This window comes from Scleropages formosus, chromosome 11 (genome assembly GCF_900964775.1).
Source record: "Scleropages formosus chromosome 11, fSclFor1.1, whole genome shotgun sequence".
Classification (NCBI taxonomy): domain Eukaryota; kingdom Metazoa; phylum Chordata; class Actinopteri; order Osteoglossiformes; family Osteoglossidae; genus Scleropages; species Scleropages formosus.
This window is the reverse complement of record NC_041816.1, coordinates 23,440,053-23,465,629: the sequence shown is the minus strand read 5'-3', so window position 1 is coordinate 23,465,629 and position 25,577 is coordinate 23,440,053. Positions and strand designations below refer to the sequence as shown.

Genomic DNA, 25,577 nt, shown 5'->3' with positions numbered 1-25,577 from the left:
CGTCCGTGCGTCCTAATACACCTCGGTGCATGCCACTACACTGTGGCCTTGTGGGTAATGGCTTCCGACCTGGTTGACCTCCATGATGATCTGGTGGGAGAAGACCCCCTCTCAGGTGTCAGCAGCCCGCTGGACCTACTCAAGATCAGTCCGATGGAGGAGCGCGAGTTCCCTCCTGATGAGACGGACATGAGCAAATCTGGTAGGTAACCAGGGACCCGTGTGTGTCCAGAAGGACTCTTCCGATAGCTGCTGTGACACCCATGTGCAGCACAGCTAAAAGAGCCACTGTTCCGGGGTCAGTGCCGTCATGTTGCTTCGTGACTTCTGTTGTAGGAAAAGGTCCCTAGTAGTGGATGTGGTGTAGACTATGGCTAGAAACGGGAACCACCCCCACCCCACACACACTTTAATTTAATTTCAGTTCATTTTTTCACAGTACATGGTATATGTGTTTATATACACACAGACACATAACACACACCCCTGCTTTTGATATGAGTACTCTGCTCTTGACTGTGTTTCAAACTGATGATTTTTCAACCCGAAGTCTATTTACAGGATAAATTAGCCATCCGTTGACACTTGGATAACAAATGCATGGAATAGCAAAAGACAAAGTTTCGGGAGGAAGTCAGCAGCGTGTGAAGCTTGTTAGGTGTTTCGAGCTTTTGAAACACAAGCACGGCACCACAGAAATTTTCACATCGTTTAAACAAAGCATGCGACGAATATGTTTACTTTTAGAGGTAAAACCAGTCGCTTTCCCTGCATGCCCTGCGCTCAGGCCTTAAAACGGTTTGCGCAGAAATGCACCACAGTGTTAAAGGTGGAATTCCTGGGTTCTGATGCAGAACACAGTACTAATCAGAGCAGCGCAGTGTCATCTAGCACCGATCAGATCCTGCGCTAGCAGTGGATCACATTCTGATTTGTGAGTCAACTGAGGCCCAAGCTCTGTTGTAGAGAGAGAGAGTGAGAGTGTGAGTGTGTGTGTGAGATCGGTGCCTTGGTGTTGTAGAGTGGGTTTAGGGTGAGGGTAATGATGCCATTTGCAGCCAGAGGAGAAGCCAGTCATGCTGGGAATTTCAGCCCCAGTGTGATAGCCACATGCACTTACCATAAAATATTGTACAGGCCTGCTAGCGAAGCATTGATGCAAACAAAATCTGTACTGATTTTCCTGCCCAAAGTCATCCTCAGTGAGCTGAATATCAGGAGAGTGTGAGCTGTGCGGCAGTGTGTTACTGTGCTCTGCACAGATTACTCCGCACGTTGACTGTGATCTATTTTCTGATTGTATGCTCAGCCCTTGTCTAGGCTTTCAACCTCTGCTGCAGCTGGATGCAGAGGCCAAGGGTAAAGGGTTTGAGGCCAAGACCCTTGCCTCGATGCCTGCTATATAGGTTTTGCCACGTCCTGCTGTTTCAGCAGCCATCAGCACTGAAATTATTGTTGTTGCAGTTTTTACAGGATTATTTAAAATGGATGGGGTGACTTTTCTTTAGTAATGTCCTTTTTTTAAAGCCTGAAATGTTAATGGTTTGCACTAAACAAGGTGTTCCATTTGAGAAACCTTATTGTTGACGAAGAGTAAATGGAAGTGGTTAGGGTTAGACCTGAAACTCAGCAGTGAGAGCTATTGAACAAATATAAAAGCCAGTTATCAAACCAGATCTATAAATACTGAGAGGACGTGTTTGTTCCTGACGGCGCCGAGCCGCGAATTCTCAGAACCTACTTGCTCTGGGGCCCACAGATGTCACGACAGAGTGTGACGGGAGCACCGATGAAACTGTCTGACGTGCGAGCTGGCAGATTGCAGCCTGCGGCAGCTTGTTAACACCGCCGTCTTCCTGAGATTTCCAGCTGCTGTAGCTACTTGTGACCATCGCCCCACAGTCGTCACATCCACACAGCAGCGAGTGTTACTGCCCTTGTCTTCACCGCAGTCCTTGCTCACAGTTATAGTCTTTATAATGCGCTCTTATGCCGCTAAGAGAAGTAGGTGTTGTAGTTTAGGGTCATTGCCTTCTAATCTGATGGTTCCTGGTTCAAATCCCTCTCTTGCTGTAGTGGCCTTGATCGAGGTCCTTGGTCTGAAGTGGTACAGCCACTGGGTAGTTCATGGGAAAACCGGTCTTTATCTCTTATTGTTTACTTTGGAAATGGATGTCCACTAAATTTATGTTGTTAATAACGATTATGATAGAAATGTCTGTGGTAAATAGAAGTAATGTACACAGTGATAAAATGAAAAAATACAAAGGTAGTATGATTCAGGATATACTAAGTATAGTAGTATAATGCAGCTTCTGGTGTGTTACAAAAACGGAGACAGTGAAGTTGAGTGACTCTTAGGGACACCTGGTAATGTACTGGTCAGAGCTACTGCCTTTGGGTCCAAAGCTTGCAGGTTCGAATCCCACCTCCAGCCGTAGTACCCTTGAGCAAGATACTTACCTTACTTTGCTCCTGTAAAGTTACCCAGCTGTATAAATGGGTAAATAAAAGTTTAGAGAAAAATGTCAGATAAATGAATTAATGTATTTGAGAACTTGTTTTACTGCTAAACTCTACTCAGTCCTTTGTTTATGTTCATTCAGACACAGGACAGGTTTGTGTCCAAAAGCAAGAGACCCTCATTGGCGTTAGGCAACTTTAAAAGGAAGTCGAGCAAAGTCCTTGGTAAAGCTGGATGAGATTAGAGGTTTTTATGTTGTTGTTTTTTTTTAGTCAGCATGCTGAAAACTGAGTGTTTTGGGTTATTTATGTTTGTATTAATCTTTGGTTTGCTTGGAGAAATAGATGTTCGTTATGATAGGATGTGAGGTGACATGAGTTACCTTTGGTGATAGGAAGAATGCGAGATGATGTGCCGTGTCTCTATAAATAATTGTTTCAACAGAAACGGACATCTCCGCACATCTGAATGCGGCCACACATCTGAGCATGAACGACCCTTTCTACGATATTGCCAGGCACCAGATCGTCGAAGTTGCAGGTGAGAAGCACTGCTGCTAAGGACATATCTTTTACACAGCCCTTCAGCCTGCTCTGCTCATCCTTCAATCGAGTTCAAAATAAAACATTACAAAATGTTACTTCACTGTGTGAGGGCTGCTAGAATAATCTAGTTGGCATGATGACCCAGTATGACCTGTCACATTGGCCTCTGTTTTTCTTACTGGTAGATTTTAAGCCCAAGCAACAGTCTGTATTTCAGGATGTAAATATAATGTAAATTCAGTGTCTGGAGATGAATGCGTCAGTCATTTGGTTTACGGTCCTTCAGCATGGTGTCTCCACCCCCCCATCCCCCGTCTTTGTTACACAAGGTGACGATAATTTCGGCCGGAAGGTGATTGTGGTCAGTGCCTGCCGGATGCCCCCTACCCACGAGCTCAACCATCACATGCTGCTGCAGTGGGTGTCTCCTTCCTCTCTACTGGGGATTGTGGGTCATGAGGGCCCTCCAGACTGGGAGGATCCTCATGAAGTTCTGTCAGAATGTTCATTTTCCATGTCAATTATTGATCCAAAGGAAGAAACAGACTTCCCTTCTAGACTGTCGGTCAAGTTCTTCTGTCTGCTGGCTCATCCAGTTCGGTCCTTTGCCCCCGACAGGTATCTGAAGCACACGTTGGACCAGTATGTGGAGAGCGACTACACTCTAATATATTTCCACACGGGGCTCACCAGCGAGAACAAGCCATCCCTCAGCTGGCTCCGAGATGCTTATCGGGAGTTTGACAGGAAGTGAGTCCACTTCACTTCCTGTGATAAGCTTTCAACGACTGGGCCATTGTGGCTTATTTCTGCATAACTGTCAACACAACATAATACCAAAAGGCTAAAACCTTTTAAATAGGAGCAAGAATTTAAAGCAACATGAAAAACATCACCTGCTGGTTAATCAGTACAATATAAGCTGAACTCAACTATAATCATAATTGTTCTTATATGCTGAGACAGAATTTTTAATTTTAGCCAGCTTGTTTAGGAGAGCAATTCAAGTATGTTAACTTGTATGATGGTGTTACGATGAGGCCATCTTGGAAATCAACCGTGGAATGTTTTATTCCAAAATTTAAAACCTTATGTTTAGTTTTTCTAGTATTTTGTTACTTTTGGTGTTGCTAGAGTTGGTGGATTTATATTATTGTTTATATAATGATGCATTTATGTACATATACTGTATATGGGAAATGCTAAGCAACTCAGTTTTTCCTACAGATACAAGAAGAACATCAAGGCCCTGTACATCGTCCACCCCACCATGTTCATCAAGACCCTTCTTATTTTGTTCAAGCCCATCATCAGGTAGGTGCCCATCCTGAGTAGGAAGACCTCACTGATACCTGGTATCTAGTATCTCAGTACCCTGTTTTCTGCAGACCACCTTAACAGATGTATAATGTAAATGCAGGTGTATGTATATAAGTGTTTAAAAAATGTATAATAATCAAGTTCCTAAGTGTGTTTGCTGAGAATTTGTAGTATTTGAATTGTTTTGCTGAAAGTGTTCAATTTTTGGATAAATATGAAATTCTTTACTTGTCCAGCTTTAAGTTTGGTCGTAAGATCAATTACATCAACTACCTGAGCGAGCTGGAAGACGTGGTGAAGTGCAAGCAGCTGGTGATACCGAGCCGTGTGAAAGAGTAAGAACCTGTGAACCGTCATTATGGTGATGGTGTTGGATTTTCTCTGTTCTCAGATTGTGGCATCAGAAAGGAGAACAGCTATTTGGTGGCTGATGTGGCAGAAAGTGGGATGTGGACAAATCAGCCTTTGCATTACAGTGCTGTGTTAATTAGTTGAAAATAAAAAATAAAATAATGCGGGTGCGTAGGAGTTAGAGGTTAAGGTCACAGGTTCCAGCCCCACCTACTTCTGCAGTGCCCTTGATCAGGGTACTTACCCTGAATTGCTCCAGTAAAAAAATTGCCCAGATGTATAAATGGGTAAATCACTATAAGTAGCAACGCATTGTAACTCACTTTAGAAGCAAGTTAAATGAAAAAATCTAAATTTTCATGAGCAATTCAGATTTTGGTTCCGGTCTGGACTCTGTCGCAACCCCATTGTGACCTGGAGCCCTGGCGGTGGAGCACATTGGTGTCATTCTCCTGAGCATGATCGGTAATGAGCTCCAGTCAGTCCGTCAAGACACCTGATGTGTTGCTCTTCTCGTGAGCACTTAGCCCACTCATCAAGGGAAACAAGTGAGGGAAAATGCTACATAAAACACAATAAAATCTGCTTTAGCTTTGGCCCAAACATTTATACTTGTCAGGTGACCTTCATTGTTCTCCATGGAATGCAGACGCTAAGCAGCTTCACTAAGCAGGGCTTTTGCGCCTCTCCTCTCTGCCCAGATACGATGAGAAGATTCGAGCCTCCCTGAAGCCAACCCCCCAGGTTTCCCCACCGGCCCCAGCGAAGACCCCGCTGCCCCATAAGCAGTTTGGGGTCCCTCTCTCTCTGTGGGTGTGCACACTCTGTGTTCTGCTGCTGAGCATCATTCCAGCACGTGTGTCGAAGGAGCTAACGGGTCATCTGTCCTTCACATGTCCTCTTTCCTGGGGCAAGGTTGAACGAGAAGAATCCAGACCAAGAAGGGATCCCGCTGGTGATGCGCGACACAGTCGGTTTCCTAAAGGAACGCGGTACGTTTAGATGTGTTTGCCCTCACCTTCGTCTGCATGTAGTTCTGGAGGGAGCGTGTTCTAGCTCCCATGCGGCAGACAAGGACACAAGTCTGAATTTTTCCAGGAGATGAGCTGTTGTATAATATTGTATTTTTAATTAATTCTCACGAGCTGGAGACATCAGACATGTCAAAGCTGATGCCTCTGTCTTCTTCGTTGTTCCCCCCGCCCCCGATCTGTCTGCTTGCCCTTCGTCTCCTCCAGGCCTTCAGACCGAGGGCATATTCCGGAGGTCAGCCAATATCACCCTTGTCAGAAATATCCAGAACAAGTATAATTCTGGTAAGCGGGTTATTTTTTGTCCCATTTCCTTGGCCTTGGACTTTATTTTCCTCAGCTTCCATATGACTTTTCAGTGTAATTTAAGAGAAGGTGCATTTGTTTCCACTCTTGCTTTTCATTGCTGTGTAAAGAGTGTGATCTGAAGTATGTGTTCAGTTGGAAGATGACTGTTTTTTTCTGAGCTTTTATGCTACACATTGCTTTGGACTGTGGGAGGGAAGCCATGAGCACGACGAGAACATGCAAGTTGGTTTCGAACCCACGTCCAATCGCACGGCCGAATGCTTCGAGGCACCAGAAGTAGCCAATGTACCACAGTTTTTTAAAAAAAAAAAAAAAGGTCCGCCCTCCATTCTGACAAAGCTAAAATTCCAAGTCGTCTATAGTGACAGTGACCCTCTACAGAGGTGCACCATAGAGCCACGTTATTATTATTATTTTATTAGTAGTAGCAGCACAACATTGCAGGAGTAAAGTCTTCACATAGAGATACAAAGTGGTGTATTCGGTCACGCTGTCCAGGTCAATGTGGACTTGTCACTGGTGAAATGTTGCATAAAAATACGGTTTTTTTTTCCTCTCTCTCAATGAGTGAGGTGTGTGAGAGGTGAACTGTTTAGGCATCACACTTGAAAATAAACATAACTGCAATTTTGTTAGTTTTTCCATTGCTGCCTTCTGATATTTTGAATGCATTTATTTTGTGCTGTCAGTTATCATTGTTATTAGCAGTGCAGCCCCCTGCACGTCTTGCCGCTCACCGCGGTATCCCATTGGGAAGGGCACAGCGCGGTGGAATGGGTTCAGTTTTGCAGTGGAGGCTGGTAAACATTGTTGGACTTTGGTTTATTGAATGTCGCTCAGTGGGCTGGAATGGAGATGCGGCAGGACTAATAAAGAGGCCGTCTCTGTCCGTCTGTGTGTTTGACTGACGGTTTGACCGTGCCTGCCTGCGCTGTCCGCGCTGCAGGTGAGGTCGTCGATTTCTTCCAGCTGGATGACGTCCATCTTGCTGCCGTCATCCTGAAGACATTCCTGAGAGAGCTGCCCGAACCGCTCCTCACATTCCAGCTGTACACAGATGTTGTCAATTTCCACAGTGAGTCTTTTCCCCACGTACTTCAGCGCCGCTAACGGAGCGCCTGCACAGGTCCTCCAGCTGTTCCACAAACAGTCCGGTTTATGCCAGGATGAAATATGACAGCTGTAAATGTTCAATAAGCGCTTTTGTCTATTTTAAATGGCTTACTGTCAGATTTCTGAGATGATGCCTTGTTTAGGTATGTTTGGTCTCCACCAGCGTTCTTTCCACACACACTGGTCAAGTGACTCAGTCTTTGTTGGAAGCACCACCTCATCTCCCACTGTCCTGTCGTGTTTCGAAATTCCCAGACGTCAAGAGCAGCACTCAGGCGAGTGAGATCCGCACCATGCTGCAAACACTTCCAAAGGAGAACTACGCCTCTCTCAAGTTCCTCATCCAGTTCCTGGTCCAGGTATGAGCGTCTGCCTCCTCCTGGTGTGTGTTCGTCTGTCTCTGGTCCCCGGTGAGAAACACACATCTGGGGGGGGGGGGGTCACCATAGCTATGAGTCCATTGGATGGAACCTGTTGGGCTTTAGGAAGGAATACTATGCTGAGACCACAAACCCAGACTGCCATGGAGGTCTTGTCTGGTGCAAAGAGCTTCATTTCTCTAGAGTTTAAACACACAGATGCAGACATGCAGTGCAGCCAGATGGCGAGCTGCTACTTCCTGCTTCCTGCTCTTTGTCATCACTCCTCCTGGGAGGAGCTGTTCACAAGGTCATCTGAGAATAGAGTAGCTGTTTTCCCCAGTATGTCCTGTGTGTATCTGAGGCTGAAAGCAGGGGATCTAAGGTGTCCTGTTTAAGACAGAGGCCGTGACACTTAAGTGTCTGAATGCAGCTGCTAAGTGTTTGAGAAGAACTTACATTTATATTTATTTATTGATCTGACACTTTTCTCCGAAGCAACTTAGTGTTAATCTATTTACAATTATTTATCCATTTATACAGCTGGGTAATTTTACTGGAGCAATTTAGGGTAAGTACCTTACTCAAAGGTATTATAGCTGGAGGTGGGATTTGAACCTGCGATATTTGGCTCCAAAAGAAGCAGCTTAGAGAACCTGTGGAGTTCACCAGACTGATGGGATCAGGGGATGTCGACTGGGGACTAAGCGGCTTTTCTCCACTAAGAGGCGCTATGCGGGGGGGGTCTCTGGCTAGTGGCACACCGCACATCTCCTACTGTATTACCACGATTTTACCATGGAGGTATACTCCTCTTCATGTCACTGTTCCCGTCCCTTCTTGCAGGTGTCTGCACAGAGCGAGGTGAACAAGATGAACAACAACAACCTGGCTGTGGTGTTTGGGCCCAACCTGATGTGGGGTCAGGATGCCGCCATGACCCTCAGGGCCATCGGCCCCATCAACAACTTCATAAGGACCCTGCTGGACCAGCACAGCCAGGTGTTTGTGCCCTAGCCACCGAACCCAAGCGAGCACTTCCTTGTCGTGACCACGCCTCTCCTGTCCTGTCCTCCTCACCCCAAGTGCAGCCCTGTCAGGTGTTGCCCCTGTTGCCAAATGTGTTAATCTGGTTACTTGTGTCCATTCATGACTGGAGAGGGAATGCAGAGTAGAGCAGGGTGGGAATTACAGGGACCAGTCTGAGGGATGTGTGAGGGCCAAGGGCAAGCTGGGAGATGGAAGGAGGCCCTCCATGCCCTACCCCCCTCACACTCCTTAACGCTCCGGGCAACAGCTGGGCAAGAGCTGGGTGTAAACACACGCGGTACAAGCCGCCATGGTGGTACTGTTAAAGTCAAGGAAATCGGAACTGTTGTTTAGTGCCTCTACAGTTCAAACAGATGCACAAGATGCGATAAAGACTTTCTGTCATTTTCATAACGGTACTTTGTTCAGAAATGAGTGAAGGAAACTTGGAACAGGAAATAAAATGTTCATGTTCATTAGTTGTGTTCACCTCAACACATTTTCACCGCCTTCAAATCCCAAGCCACTCTTGACACTCCATTCAAGAACACATCTTTTCCACTTGGATTTTATTCTTAGATTTTTATAGATATCACTAATTCTTGCTGTGATTTGATTAAAAAATATTCCTGAAAGATTCATCTGCAGTTTAAATTTGATTATCTTAAACAAAATACCCCAAAGTCTTTTACACTGCTGCCAAACAGAGTAGTGCAGAGGAACATAGTTGTGTTCACAGCTGTATTTGTTTCGTAAAAGCGGTTTCATGGTTGTATTTTACCAGTTTTAACAAGTTTTTATAAAAGAATCGGTGACATTTTATTTGGTTGTTGACTCACACAGTTTGTCAACAAGTCCAACAACTTGCCATCGCAAGGAGAGTCGTGGGGGCAGCAAAATCAGAATGCTGTTTTCAGATGATACGTTTCTATATTTTACTCCTGTAAACTTATGTAATACTGGAATTCAGGTATTTTAGGAAGAAAATGAAAGTTAAAAGTTAAATTGCTGATTCACTGCACAACTTACATTTTCCTTTGGGATCAATGAAGTTCTCATGTGAAGTAATGTCACTAATTGATGAGAGCAGGGCCCATGTCCCACCCTCCCCCCGCAGAGCGCTGACACTGACCACCAGGTACCACTTTTGCAGTTGACCGGACCGTTTCTCTCGCGAGACCATTCCATCCTTTGTGCTCAGCCTTTGCTCCCTGACCTCAGCCGGGAGGGAGGAGTGTGAAACTGTAGCCAGGGTACCCTGAGCACCAGCTCCTGAAAGTAACCCTCTTCGCGCAGCAGTAAAACGTCACCAAGATTTGAACCGATTTTCGGGACCAACCACCATTTCTCCTCCAGACCACACGCGTGTTTGATGCACTTATCTCGTGCAACGCAGGAGAAGGATGAAGCGAGGTGCTAGCAGGTCTAGTTCTCTGAAAGCACAAGGGCAGCAACCAGAGAGCCTGGCAAAGGTGGTGAACTGTCGTAAAGGACCATTTCTTTGCGTTGTGTTGATGGTGTTTTATTTTTTTTTCCCCCAAACTTAACTGCTCTTATGTGCCAAACTGTTGATTTAGCATCTTTTCACGTACTTCTCTGAATATCGATTTCAGTACCAGTTTGATATTGTTCATGAGCAATTTCGTTTAACTTGCACTGCTGCTGTTTTAAAGGTAGCCGTAGAAGCCGCAGTACATACCGTATTTTTGTCCAGGTGAAAGTGCTGTTTTTCTTCCTCTCCTTCTCCAAAGGTGTTTTACAGTGTGTGGCACTGGAGCACTGACTGCTCCCGGTGACACGTGCCTCTGTGAAACCCGCCTAGATCTCAGTGTACGTGTAGGTGTGCCTTGTTCAGCCAGGTGTTGTAGCTGCAAGCGTTCATCCTGGCCTTGGTGCCTCAGTGACTTCCCCGCCATGTGCGACCTTCCTGCTCCAGCACTTCCTCCTTCCCATCCTCTGGACTCTGCTCATGTACTTCCTGTTTACTGCAGTGGAAATGAGATGCTCTTTGGCTTTTTTCTGTAAGTTGTTCTACCTTCTTGTTTTACTGCAGTCTTGTTTTTCAGGACTCAGGAGTTTTTATATTACATGTCATGAATACAGATTGTAATAAACTGTACTATAGCGTGATGGTGTTTAGCTTTTTCTTTTCTATAGTAAATTTTAGTTTATTTTTAAATGGGGAATAATGAATCAATGGCTTGGTTTATAAATATTCAGTTGATCTGAAAATGAATACCATTAATACCAAATTTTAATTTCATATTGTAATTAGTCAGGAAAGTACCACTTCCAAGGAACCCAGGGTGTGGCACAACATGTACCATATTGTAACTCGCTTTGGAGAAAAGCGTCTGCTAAGTGAATAAGTGTAAATATTGTACCTATTTTGACTGTCTACCAATCTGTCCATTATCAATAACTGCTTGTCCAGTCCAGTGGTCCTGAGCCTATTCTGGAAACACAGGGTGTGAGGTTGGGTTCACACCAGGCAGGGTGTCAGTCCATTGCAGGTGCCTTTAACTCACTTTAGACCAAGAAATGTGCCAAATGCAGACATGAAATACCACAGTAAAGGGAGAGTTTAAATAGACCTGTAATGTTCACATTACAGCACCAGGCAGCATAGTGGCTGGAGCACCTGCCTCTGGATTCAGTGGATATAGGTTCAAATCCCAGCTCCTGCTGTCGTGCCCCAGAGCAAACTACTAGAGCAATGCTGGGGTAAGTAAACATTACTGAAGTGTATAAATGGGTAAATAGTTAAAATGAGCTTAATATTGTAAGTGGCCATGGATAAAAGTGTCACCTAAATTAAGAAATTGTAGGTATAGAGGCAAAAACCTTATCCTTGAACGTTTAAAGGCGACAAGGTTAAAGCATAAATTATTTATTACACCCTTTCCAGAGTCTGGTCTGGCAAGGGAACCACACGTACACTGAAGACGATACTTAGGAAACCTCACTGCCAGTCTTTGTACAATCGTAGTACATCTAATATGAGAACTGAGAAGCTGTTGTAAGTACCAGGCAATTACCACAAAGTGCACCAGAGCAACTTCATAATACATGTAACCTTCTCAAAAAGTGGGGGAAAGGGGTAAAAAGAGGAACCTGTCACTCACAAGAGACATGAATACAGCGCTGTACTAGGGGACGGTTCACTCACCATCACCACGTCTCTTGTGAATGCAGAGAGACCCCACCGCGGTACAGGAACACTAATTCCCCAGCAAAGAGTAGCCACGCACGTTGAGGGCAAGGAGTCCTATTGGCCAGGAGCAACATTCAAGTTCACAAAGACAGCATCACGGGTATAAATAAAGGCTAAATATATAAACAGAATAATCCAAGGAGAGTCCAGCTACTGGGTCCATGTGCTGCTTTTTTCAGATTTAAAGAGAACAGAGTAACGCTAACAGACGCCAGACCTGGTGTTACTGCAAAGTTTCAACGAAGGCATCAAACTCCTCCATGTTCTTCTCGTACGAGGCCAGTTTCTCTGGAAGGGAGTCCTGGTGGAGAAACTGTATTTACAAACATTATCCAATGATGAATATCAACTGTACCGGTCAAAAGTTTGAGCACACCTGGGCTGTACCTGTGTGTGTTGAACTGGGCAGAAGAGCGAACACATAGTAACCCATAAGTGATCCACATCTCTGGGACCTGCTGCAGAAGAGCTGGGAAGACATGTCATGTGATTCCTCCCCCCCCCCTCCCCGCAGGCCGTTAGCCTAACTCCTCGTGTATAAAAACAGTTTCCAGGAGGTGGATTCTCACTTTTGACTGGTACAGTACATGTGACGATTCCTGCAGCTCCACAGCAAGTCTGAGTACCATGAAAATGTGAAATAGTCAGTGGTTCGGTCCTTCATTAGACCACATTTAGCCAAGGACAGCGCAACAGTTCCATGTTCTCACCAAGTCCTCGGCCATGGACTGCGCGCTGTCATCTGCGGAGACTACGGAAAGCTGCGGTGGGTTCTGGAACTCTCTGTAGAATGTGCCCAGATCCATGGGCAGGAGACCATCCTTGGAAAAGGCCGGCTTCTAAAACAAACAAATAAACCGACAAGCTGTTGAAAGTCTGCAGCACCAAAACGTACCAGCCAAATCTGTACATTGTAGTGGTGAGTTTTTAACTCTCAACACGAACATGACCGTGATATATTTACTTCTCGTTAACCATTCTTTGGCTGATGCCTTTCTGCAAGGAACTTTGCAGCGTTATACAACCTTTACACCAGTTTATACAGTAATGTATTCTAACGCTATTGAATCAGCTCATCGGTTTATTGAAACTTTTCTGCATCTTCAGATGATCACAAAAAGTTCTAACTTCAGTCAATGAGGAGGTGACCTCTGCTGACACACCTCTAATTCTGTCAAATCTTAAATTTTACCATAAACATACAAATAAAAGCATAATTATATATTTTTTTTTTTTTTTTTTTACATTAGAAGCATACATCACACTCTTCCCTTGACGTTTGCTACAATTTTACCAATAATGTTACCTTTTCTGATACTGACAGTTTTATTTATTTATATGTATATATACCTTCTCATAGACACAGTGAAACTGTGAACAGATGTTAAAGTATATTTTTTACATTAAAAAAAAAAAGAAAACTTTAAGAAGATAGGATGGGACATAAATGGGACCTTCTCCTAACTGAAATGTCTATTACATGCATGTATGTGTGTAGATTCAACACATGCAGGTACTGTCCAAGTTTTCCAAAAAAAGAAATATACATATGTAAAGATTTCTGTATACATACAAAAATTTAAATATACATACTGTACATATAGAAAAAAATATTTTACAGTGCGCTCTTCTCAAAGTGACAAGGAGCGCTTAAAGACAAGATAGCTATATACTAAATTACTATAGTATGCATGCAATTATTAAAGCTATATGCCTACTGGCCATGGAGGAAAGGAACATAAAACTCCCAACAAAGTCAAGAGAGAAAAAAAACCCTGGGGGTCCAATTGCCAGTGGCTGCTCACTCTCCTAGGTATTCTAGTTTTAAAAAATATTTAAGACAATTTACAACTAATAATAAACATTGTAGATGAGCGTTAACCTGATGTCCCAGTTCACATAGGCACATCAACACTCATCATGGCAGGCAGTCATCCTATATATATATATATATATATATATATATATATATATATATATATATATATATATATACATACATACACACACACACACACACACACACACACACACACACACACACATATATACATACAGTGACAAGAAGTTTGTGTCCTGAAATGTTAAGTGTAGGTTTCCTGAATGAGGCACTGAGATCACCGACAGATAAGTGTGTTAAATACACATTCACAAACATCAGATGACATTCAGAACCTCAGTTTCAGCCTCTGGTGAACTGAGATCATTACCGGAGATAATGAGCATTTTAATCTCAGTAAAGTGTGCAAAAAAAAAACAATGATCCTTCGTGAACCTGTGTTACAGCTGGCAAGGCCTCATTTTGCTGCTGGTGTTTTACCGTCCACAATCTTTTTAAATATTACGTAAAACTGAGAACCGCCTCCAGCACAATGTGTGTACACACTGTATACGAAGGCGTGCGATGCAGAGACGGACTCTCACTGAGACGTACAAAGTCCACCAGGATGTAGTCGTCCTGCGTCGGTCCCCCGCTTTGGCTCGAGCTCACGGAGTGCAGGCTGCCCGGCGAGGGGGAGGCCGTGCTGGGGGACTCGGGGGGACGCACCTGCGACGATGTGACAACAGCAACAACTGAAACACTCATTATTGTTTGTGGCTGAAGTGCTGCTGTCATTATACTCTCAAATGAGCTCCAGCCCAGCGACCGACAGGAACTTACTTCACTTCATGGGAAGGATGTTCTCTGCCCATTTGGGCTCTTGAGAACCTTATCAGGATGTGTGTTAACACTCCATTTTAATGTACGTTGTGCATACAAAAATAAGTTTAGGGTAAACAAACACCCATCTTGCATGTCTTACTGCAGACAAATACATGGTTAAATTCTGGACACAGTACCTCTGGTAATGTATTTTGGTACTTGAATACACTGTTCTGCTTTTATTTTTATTTTGATATTCAGGAAGTTGACATATGAGTCTGTGAACATTGCCTACACGGAGAGGAAAAGAGCAGAAATTTACATAAGCTTCTCATCTAGAGTCACCATTTATTGCAGTGATGGACAAATTCATCTTATTCAGCAGAAATCTGCCTGCTGTTTTAGCTGAAAATTATGAGAAGCTGATCTTTTCATGTAAAGTGAACTTGGCTTTATTGGGCTGCATTTTAACCATTTCCTTAATTCTGCCATGTAAAACCAGTCATAAAAGACACTGTTCTGCCCTGTCTACTGTGAGGATAAAATGAAAATGTTGCAGGACAAGAAATGTCTTTGTGCTTTAAATATACATTAATGCTGAGCATTTCACCAATCCTACAGAAAAAATTGAAAAGGTAAAAAACAAAAAAATGGAACGTGTCATAAAGAGAACAGAAGTGAAAGTATAAATTAAATTCCTTTTTAAGTGACACAGCTTGGATATCGAACAATATTGAGAACGTTGTAATTACTAAACATATCAATGACTTCCCTGCATGGAGGGAACACTTTGTCTTATATTTGTAGACTTTTTCTGCTACACCCTCCCCCTTTGGTCATGCTAAACCCAGCCTCCAGTGATGCCCCCCACCCCAACAGACTGAAACTAATGGACATTGTCTCAGAACATAAAGAGCACATCAGTTAAAGACCACTGATATTAAAACCCTTCTATGGATCAATAACATTAGTCTCAGTGTGCAGTACATGCTGATTTTTGTTAAAGTTGAGTTCTTTGTCACCAACTTGATGGAACTGTTTATTCAAAATCATGTTGTAAGGCTAGGGACCAATATCTCTGAAGGTTCAAGGCGGTACCATTAGACCATTGCTGCCCTGTGAAGGTTAGGCACCTTACCATAGGGTCATTCTCCTCCAGGTCAAGTGTCTTGGAGACAAAAGCAGCAAAGGGCAGTTCCACGCCGGTGGTGGTCACCTGTTTCGAGACAGAAATGCTTCATTCAGGAATACAGACTCCACATCCAGCACCATCTTGGAGGAACAAGAGCAAGAGAGCAGATACGTGGTCAAATATCTAAGTTCAGGTCTGAGCTGTGAAAGAGGCTACTGTAGCTCTGAGTGGTCAGAGACCATTATGAAGAAATATAAGAGAAGTAATGTGTGTTATGTGTGTCTGGGAACCAAATATAGAAGATGTCACCTGTGAGTGTGGCTTGTTAACAAAAGCCCCCACTTTCCTCCAAAAGGTGGTCTTCTGGATATCCGACGGCGATGAGCCACTGGTCCCACCACTCCGTGTCAATGCCTCTGTGTCCCTGCCGTTGCCAGTGGTGACAAAAATCACAAATATGCATTTTCTGTTCAGTAACCAAACCTATGCATTCCCTGATGTCACATCTTTCTCTCAAATATGAAACCAAATGAGACTTTTCAGTTATATATTGTTGTCTAATAGGCTCTGTGTATCTTAGATTTTTTTTAACACCAGAATAATTGCATCGTAGAAGCTTCGAGGGCTCAGTGTGATCCTCACACACACCTACACACTGTGGCTACTTGTGGAGTACAGGCTCCCATCCAGAGACAAAGCCACAACAGGCTTCAAAGACAACTCAAATACGGTCTGAAAAAGGAAAAAACAAAGCTAAAAAGCTGAGCACTAGCTGAAAAATTATTCAAACCAGAAACCTAAAACAGAACTTAAAAGTTAACATAAATAAAATTCTGAAATTCCAAAAACAGAGAAACCTTTAAAAAGACCCTTTTTTGCAGCAGTGCATCTTGTAGGAATGCCAAAGATAACATGAGCAATCCTTGAAATTGAAATGAAAGATAAAAATAAAGAAGCGTAGCGTACCTACTGGAGGGGGGAGCGGGGACGTGGTGGGATGTGTCTGCGTGGGAGCAGACGACCACCCGCTGGTGCTCAGCCTGGACACCACGGCAGGGCTGTAGGGCCATGTGGGGTAAAAACAGGAGTCAAGGTCAAAGCCACCACAATCCACATGAGCTGGTATTGTTTTTGTCTATTCTTACAGCTTGTTTAATGTGTATTTGGATCCTTCAAAATTAACATTATTATTATGTACTCATTTAGTTGACACGTTTCTCCAAAACCACTTACAATATTGAGTTACTTAAAATGATGTACCCATTAATGCAGCGGGGTGCATTTTTACTGGAAAAATTCAGGGTAAATACCCTGATTGAGGGTAGCACAGTAGGAGGTGGAACTCGAACCTGAGTCCTTCAGGCGTAAGGTAGCACTAATCACTACGCCACCTGCTGCTTGATACTCATATACGTGTATATTTCCTAATGTTGGATAGTCAGTTTCTTTTTGATTGTGTACAGAAGTTCTTTGTTTTACCTTTAAGGAATTTAACAAAAGCTTATTTACTTAAGTAAATAGTGAAAGTTTAAAGTAAATTGAAATGTAATTAAAATGTTAGTTATGGTTATTTTTTCCTCCTTTTATGACCAATCTAATCAGGGTGCAACTGGTAATGTAGTGTAGTGGTTATAGCTGCTGCCTTTGGACCCAAATATCACAGGTTGAAATCCCACCCCCAGTTGTGGTACCCTTGAGTGAGGTACTTACCTTAAATTGCTCCAGTAAAATTACTCAGCTGTACAAATGGGAAATTTAATTGTAAGTCGCTTTAGAGTAAAGTGTCAGATAAACGAGAAAATGTAATCAACTGAAATCATCCCACAGACAAGCTAACTGGCTGAAATCCCTCCATATAGAGCTCTTTCTGGTGGACTTTCCTTTGTTTGTCCACACTAGAACTACAGCAATTCCCCAAATCCCCCACAACCATCAATGTCCTTTCCTCCCTGTCTCTCAAAAACAAAATGTGTTGTTTCATTTTGGTCACCACTCCCCATTTTTCAGTCACACACTGCTCACTTCCACATTTTTTCAACATCAACCCATTTATGAATTTAACGCACCAAATAAAAGTTAAGTCTGTGTCACCGCAACATTTTAAAGACAAGATATGAAGTAATGATTTGTGAGGTTTATTTATTTATTTTTTGAATACAAGTTACACAAACTGTCTTAACACATGACGCAAGACAAAACGTTTCCTGTTTGAAGGTTCAAGCAGAGCCAGCAATTTTTCTGTGCCTCTGGACAAGTAAACACAGCACACACCTGTGTGTTGACCTTTGTGTTTCAACTCAGACACTTGGAGCAGAGTAAAAAGCATCCAAAATCAGCTGTGTTCTTTCAGGAGTGGGAAGCGGGCTGGACTGGACACCGAGGACACTGGGCTGCCTTACCTGATGCGGGTGGGCAGCAGTACAGGCAGTGAGGTAACAGGGATCTGCCATTCGAACCGCCGGGGGCTGACAGGAAAAGTGAGAACTATGAAGCTGGAAAAGGAAAGCATATCTCAGAGAGGCGAGGAGAGGAAAGGACAGAGTGATGAGTCTGAAAGTCTCGCTCCTGCGAAGCACAGCGGAGCACAGAAGGATATCAGCCCCCCAACAGTGCAAGACAGCAACAATTACTTTTTTAACTTAATTTTTGAACAGGCTGGTTAACTTCTCAATTTATGGGTATATGCAAGCACCGCATATTTTGAGCACCTGTTTCATTTTAAAAGAAGGCAGGAGCAATAGGGGTCATGATGTTAAACTACAAACTTCCTGAGGTCCGTTTCCTGCTCACAAACAGAATTGAGGGTTCGATCGGCCGCGTCCCTTGCTAAGGCCTGATGTGTTCAATATGTGCCTTTGTGTTAACTCATGCTGCCAGACGGCACACCTGAGAGGGGGGTGATGTGGAAAAGGAGACTGCGCATGCTTCCTCAGAATCGTCCATTTCAGGGTACACTGCTCTCTCCTCCTCGCAGGCTGTCCTAGAAGAGGACATTTTACAACCAGTCACACCGACGTGTAATAGGACCCGCAGTAGATATAAACGCCATGCAAGTGCAGAAGATCCACTAAATGTTCAATTAATATAAAGCTCAGAAGAGTGTGGCAGTGCTGTGTGTCAACCATTGCTGTCCCATTTGTCCAAGGCAACTTACAGTATAAAGTTCTGCATTCCAAGCTAGTTGATTCACCCATTTATACAACATGTTAATTTACACTGGAGGAACTCAGAGTAAGTACCTTGCTCAAGTGTACTAAAGTATAAATATTCAAACCTGAGTCTTGTGATTGCAAGGCGATGGCTGTAACCACTCTGCTACCTGCTGCCGTTGTACCAAGTAATATTAAGATTTACGTTAATTCATTTAGCCGACGCTTTTCTTAAAAGTCACAACATTAAGCTACTTACAATTATTCACCCATTTATACAGCTGGGTGATTTTTACTGGAGCAATTTAGGGTAAGTGCCCTGCTTACAGGTACTACAGCTGGAGGTGGGATTCCACCCCGTGACATTTGGGTCCAAGGGCAGCAGCTCTAGCCACTACACTCCCAGCTGCCACTGATACCACACAAAACACTCTTTAGCTGAACATCTGTGCTTAAACAGTGACTCTCTGCAGCACATTTCTCCTACCTGTAGTTGCACATGTTCACGTGTCCCATGTTGCCAAAGGGATGATCTACAAAGTGGTCGATGATGACACCCATAACAGGCACGGTTCTTCCAAACCCCCTACCAATGACAGCAGAGCGAGGAAACAAACAGAGGATTCCGGCATAGAGTCAGTGTCAATCCCATAAGTACAGACCAATTTAAGAGTCTTTCCTTCACCTCATCCCCTAATCCAATTCACCAGGTGATCCTGCTCAGCTTGGACCACAGTCTATAGCAGGGAGAATGAGGAAAACAGCACAGCCCTGTTGCCTGATCTGTCAAAGACTGGGTGGCCGATGGGCTTCTTCTATGACGAAACATGAGAGAAACAAGAGATGCTTGACAGCTCGTTTGAGAAGTTTAATCCCTCTCACTTTTACAATGAAATGTAGTCTGCATGCCTTAACCAGTACCGACTACACAAAGAACTCACTGCTCTGGGCCCAACCACAGCCCTACAAAAGGTTTCAGAATGGTACAGTAGTACTGGCAGCACTCAGCTCGAAACCAAAGAACTGCTTCAGGAAAACTGGATTTTTAGTTTTAAAAAATAAATGAAGCTCATGGTCTGAATGAGAACGAGAAAAAAAGGGACACTGGTGACCTAAAACGAGTGACAATGACGTCCGTATGTCACTGCATCACAACATACCTGGTAGACATAAGGGCCAAGTTTGTTCTGTAGGCACAAGAGAGGGTGACGGTGCCGATAGGCGTGCCCACCACTCCGACGCACACTGTTCGGAAACCTGGAGAAAAGCGTTGACTCATTATTACCTTTCAGCAAAAATGATCGCAGTAACTTCTAGTTCAGTTTTTTCCCCATTCACATTACAGTTGAGTTATGAATGTTTGAGTTACGAGTTTACAAAGACACATTTCTCAGTTTGTTCATTTTTAATTTTATTTCTTCACTTGTCTGTTTCCCATATTGTTGCACAGTGAACGTCATCTGTGTTTCTGGATCCAGCCGTAAGTTGGCAAAAAAGAGCACTCAGACAGTAGGAGTGTGAGATCAGATGAAGTGAACTCACGCCCAGTGTTTACGCTGTCTGGCGTCTTTGTGACCAATTAATACCACAACGACAAATGTTGCACATACTTATGGTATTAATTGGTCAAAAGTCAGCACCAAACAGGAATTTGTGGAGACGCTGAATTTTTATTTTTCATTTTAAATTAGTTTTAACATAGCTTTAAGTGGACAAAATGCCTTCTTAAGCCTTATAGCATTGTTTTATTTATTATAGGCATATCCAAAATTTTAAAAGAACTTCTTTTTAAAGAACAAATATATTATCCAATTAATAAATCAAGGTACAGCTGTACTATTACTTTTTTGCTCTGTAGGTAAAAAAGAAAGCTGAAAGTGACCAGATGCTGACAAATGTCCCTGCCTTATGCCCTGTGTTTCCAGGACAAGCTGTAGAACACAAGAACCCTTTTTAGGACAGGAACTTGATGAAAAAATCTCTCTTGCAGGAAATTTGTAATTAATTTAAGCTTTATCTGAGGCTTTTACAGAACCTAGACTGTGAATACATTGAAGGACATCCGTATTAATGAGCCTTTATTGATTATGACGTAGTGCTTAGATTTAGAATCAAATCCAGTTATGCATGGGCATATGGTCCCAACCATATCTGAAACCTGAGGACCCAGTGTACTCACAGAGATCACAGATGACATTTACACATTAGACATACAAACCAATTTAAAGTGACACTTATTAGACTGAGTCTTTGTATGAAATCATAGGCATAAAAAAAAACATACCTTCTCCAAGATGAGCCATCTGTACATCTCCAAAATATATCCTTTAAGAGAAAACAGGATTCATTAAACTGTGAAAATCTTATTTAAGCAGTCCAATTATGCATGCTGTGAAACATAATGAGATATCCTTCAGTGTCTCTTTCATGCTAAGCATCTGAAATATATTTAAAATAGTCCACAGAAAAATAATTTTCTGTCATTCATTTTCTGCTCATTTCTTCTCCCTATATTTGGAGCTAATTGGGTCTACCACCACCGTGTTCTCATATACCCCAGTAGAAGAAAGTAATGAACACCCACTCTTTCAATTTGCACCACCAGCAATGAACACTGGCACTAGCAGGACAGCTATTGTCAAACAGAGGAGCAGAGTATCTTAAGCAGGGAGCACACACCCCCAGTTCCTCAGGAGGTGCTGATAGAAGAGTTGGTCCAGCTGACTGACCGATGTGGAACTATTACATGGGTATTCTGCCTAAAGAAATGCAAGAGTGGAGCTACACCTCAAACATTGCTTACCGGACCCAACATGTGCTCACGTGAAGCCCAAGATAAAATAAGGCCTTATCTAGATTTTGGAGAGTCTGTTTCTATGAGCAATTGAAATTTGTACCTTAAATCTGTTTTACAAGCTTCTTACTGCAGTTATAAGAAATGTCTTGGTGGAAACAAAAATAACTCAGAAACAGTACTCCTTCAACAAGAGGAGGAATACACCAAATACAAGCCACATCAGAGCCACCACATGAGCATCATTCTCATGTTTCGGTTTGCAGTTATGTATGTGACCACATGTAAGCCTCACCTAAGTGACTTACATCGTGTTTTATTTTACATATTTCACTATACAGGCATTTTAAATAGTAAAGTATGCCTATGGTTTTGTTAATGTATACAATAATTAAAATAGTTTTCTCACAAATCATACTTCAATAGCTCACAGGTTGCAAGCCTTCTTTTAGAGAAGTGCCTTGTTAGTCTGTGTTGATAATCACTGTTCTGTACTGAATTAAGTTTATATGCATTTATGCAAGAAGGTGATTATGTATGATGAAAAATGGGTGAATTTGCTTTGGACTTTTACTATTTACAATGAAGGAACTATGAGACTTGCAAAAATTCGAATCACAAGCAGTTCTCAGGAATGCTCTGTGCTCATGAACCTAGGCATACGAGTATTTATTACTTTCTGAATATTTCATGTCTTTAGAGTCATGCAACTAACATTAACTTTGCACCTGTACAAAATGACGTAGTCATGCCCTTGCTTTCGTGACAGCTTGTAGGCTGGAGTTACCCTTGTGATAGAAAGTAGTGATTTCAGCAGTAAAGAGAGTCTGTTGTAAACAGTGTAGGACACTTTGATATCTCGATCACACCTGGGGGGAGGAAAAAAAAAAAAAAAAAAATTACACATTACAGTACAGGTTTGGCAGTTCATTCCAAGATCGATGAGAAAATAAAAGAGGCCTGATGCATTCACACATTCACTCCAAAATGTATGTCGCTTTGAAGCAATCCTTAACCATTTTAAGTTATTAATTGACAAAGAAATGTATCTTACTTCTCATTCACTTCTAAACACCATGTTTCCAGCTCCATCGAATCCCCCTGCACAAAAAATAATCAATTCATTAAATTAAATTCAATTGTTTGAAGAATAATGCTAAAGCGACAGAAACAGGAAACAGGCAGCATAGATAACAACAATACAATACAGAATTAAAAAGTAGAGTGGAGGAAAAAAGAAGGCAATGAGATGTGACAACTTGGTATTTATCTTAACACTATACTATACGATTTTCTATACTATAGAATATCGTAAATGAACAAACTAATCCTTCCAGTTTATCAAACATTCCAGTTTCTAATGTATTTACAAATAAGGCAAATAAGGACCACTATCAAATTATTATAATTCAACTCCTTTATAAAAAGTGACAAGACAAGCTATCAGCTGAGGAAATAGACTCCTGTTAGTACAGCAGTAATATTAATTTATAATCTATACAAGTGTCACATTTTATAGTAACATATTAAAGATATGATAACTTATGTTAATTTTGCTGGGTGCAGCACTACACTCTCCCTTTGATACAGCAGTTCTCCTACCTTTATTACACCTTAAGCCTCTTTTTCTACGTGCACTAATAACCATATGCAATATAGCGAGACCCTTCTAAATGGGTATATTTCCAGAAATTTCACAACTGTTAAACTTAATTAGCCTTATGTTCACGTAGTATGTCTGTAGTGCTCAAATGCTACATTTTAAACAGAATATTAAGTTGTTTCTGTGTTATCTGTAAACAGATGCGGTCCTTCTTTCTGTGTGATCGGTGAACAGGTATGGTCCTACCTCAGAGGTCTTCAGTGAGATTTCCACACACATGGACTTCCCAATGGTAGGCAGTTGTCCTGCCAGCACCTTCTTGGCTTCATGTGTCACCTCTGGGATGTCTTTTATTGCCAAGCTGAACTGAGGAAGCACACAGAGTCATATAACATGGAATTCTGACTATTAAATAACAAAGTAAAATCTCAGAATGAGATGACCGTAAAACTAAAATATGAACTTTGGTGAATAGAGAACAGTGCAACTTTTAGATGTATCTTTCCAAAATGCGTGGTTATGGTGTCTGTTAGAGAACTATTCCTCGATACAGGCAATGGAGACATTCCACCTGCAGTCTTATGACCTACACGTAGCTGTCATCACACGTGTCCCTGTAGTGAAGTTTGGAATGTACCAAGAGAACAGCAACCTGTAAACATCTCTTCCAGGGCTTCCAAAAGGTTCACACTCTACAAAATCATACTGATCATCCACTACACCCAACCAGAGTGCTACGCTTGACGGTCCTACACACAAAAGGTCCAAAAGCGAAAGCATGGAGATTCTAGGTTCTGGCTCTGATGGTGGAATGACCACCCCCTCTTACTCAGAACTGCTGAAACTTTCTCTACATTTAAGAACGGTCTTAAAAGTCACCTCTTCCAGACTCACTTCTCCCATGACCTCTTAAGTACATGTAATGTGTTATGTCTAATGTGTTTCAAAAAAAGAAAAAAAATTGTGAATAGCAGTTGTCGATTATTTGGATAAATCTTTATGCAGCTACTCGTGTGATGTGCATTGGTTCATATAGTGAAAAGTAACAAATGATTTAGAATCACGCACTTGCATCTAAGTCTTTCTTTCTATTCATGTAATGCCCTTATTATATTTTCCCCTGAGATGTACGTGTTGTCAGCTAAACAACAGTAAATAATAATGATAATGAAGGGTCTGTGTCTGCGGGGGGTGCAGTGGCACAGTGGGTTTGACCAGGTCCTGCTCTCTGGTGAGTCTGGGGTTCAAGTCCCGCTTGGGGTGCTTTGTGACAGACTGGCATCCCACCCTGGGTGTATCCCATCCCAATCCAGCGTTGTGCCCCATGTTACCAGGTTATGCTCTGGTTTGCCGCAAGCGGTTTCAGACAACGTGTGTCTGTGTGTGTGTCTGCAAGTCCCAGTCCATCCGCTAAAGACCCAGACTGCTGCATGCATACCCAGTCAGAGCCTGTAGGTGAGGACGAGGAGCATGTGGACACAGTCTCCCCAAGGCGAGCTTGGACAATCACCTGCACAGTCTAGAGCCAAAAAAAAAACACCACACATCAATTCACTTAGGCAAAGCAAACTTACAATGTTTACCTACCAACAGTTATTTTCTCATTAATACAGCTGTGTAATTTTACTGGAGCAATTTAGGGTAAGTACCTTTCTCAAGGGTACTACAACTAGAGGTGGGATTCAAACCCATGACCTTTGGGTCCAAATGAAGCAGCTGTAACCACTATGCTACCACCAACTGTCCACCAAAACAGTAATTCATTTCTAAGCCACAACACACCCCGGAAAAATAAGTATGAAGTCAGAAACGAAACAGAGAGCACCTTCAACGCAAAGAACTTGATAAACTTGTCCAGGTCTTTCTTGTCCTGGGAGGAAAGGACACTGTGACTGTCCATAATGACACAGTCCTGTGAGAAAACAAACACACATTTATCATGTCAGCCTGCAGCACAAAAAATTTCATATCATATGCTGACAGAGGTGCATTTCTCTTGCTTGGAAGTTGGATAGCAATTTAAGTGACATGTTGACAGAAAAAAAATAAATAAATAAATAATGGACGACAATAGGAAGTTGCTAGGAGAACAATTACCTCAGTCTGAGGTACTACAAACATCGTGTTGTATATAATATATTGTTTAGTACTCAAGGCTTGTCAATGGAAAAAAAAACAGCGCAAAGGCAACTGCGAGGCTAATCTTACCAGCTACGATGCCTGAAATAGGGGTTTAAACATCTACTGCAAGCATAAATTCAGGAGAGCAACGGATCAACACCCAGATGCTCGGCACTGCTGTGCATCTCCATCAGGCTGGTATTAACAGCGCCTGGTTGAATTGACATCCTTCCCATTGAGAACGACGCTTTCGCCAATATACTGTTCCTTTAAAAAAAACAACAAAAACAAGACTACATCGTAAATTAAATTAAAATCTGTTCGTGTGCATTGAAATAGGGATAATTTATATAGTAACGATTAAAAACCCTCTTCATCTGTTTCCTGCCGTTGTGTTCG

At 42.5% G+C, this 25,577-nt stretch overlaps 2 protein-coding genes across 2 annotated transcripts; one reads left to right on the top strand and one right to left on the bottom strand.

Annotated features, from left to right (window-relative positions):
- arhgap1 (Rho GTPase activating protein 1) lies at nt 1-10,644 on the top strand. Its single transcript, XM_018763979.1, has 12 exons — nt 1-202; nt 2,909-3,004; nt 3,339-3,426; nt 3,628-3,759; nt 4,237-4,323; nt 4,566-4,664; nt 5,382-5,489; nt 5,596-5,672; nt 5,919-5,996; nt 6,967-7,095; nt 7,389-7,492; nt 8,339-10,644. Exons 1-12 carry the CDS (start codon nt 58-60, stop codon nt 8,507-8,509), a joined length of 1,314 nt encoding a protein of 437 aa, XP_018619495.1. The 5' UTR covers nt 1-57; the 3' UTR covers nt 8,510-10,644.
- Nucleotides 10,645-11,494: 850 nt separating this feature from the next.
- On the bottom strand, nt 11,495-25,374 carry LOC108940917 (autophagy-related protein 13-like). The gene is made up of 17 exons (XM_018763320.1): nt 25,266-25,374; nt 24,883-24,969; nt 24,496-24,576; nt 23,304-23,423; nt 22,509-22,555; nt 22,183-22,323; nt 20,945-20,985; nt 19,821-19,917; nt 19,148-19,246; nt 18,398-18,491; nt 17,911-18,003; nt 16,381-16,569; nt 15,821-15,994; nt 15,518-15,595; nt 14,170-14,283; nt 12,446-12,574; nt 11,495-12,036 (listed from the first exon to the last, which is right to left on the bottom strand). The coding sequence occupies exons 2-17, from the start codon at nt 24,955-24,957 to the stop codon at nt 11,959-11,961; spliced, it is 1,650 nt and encodes a 549-aa protein (XP_018618836.1). The 5' UTR covers nt 24,958-24,969; nt 25,266-25,374; the 3' UTR covers nt 11,495-11,958.
- Between the last annotated feature and the right edge of the window lie 203 nt (nt 25,375-25,577).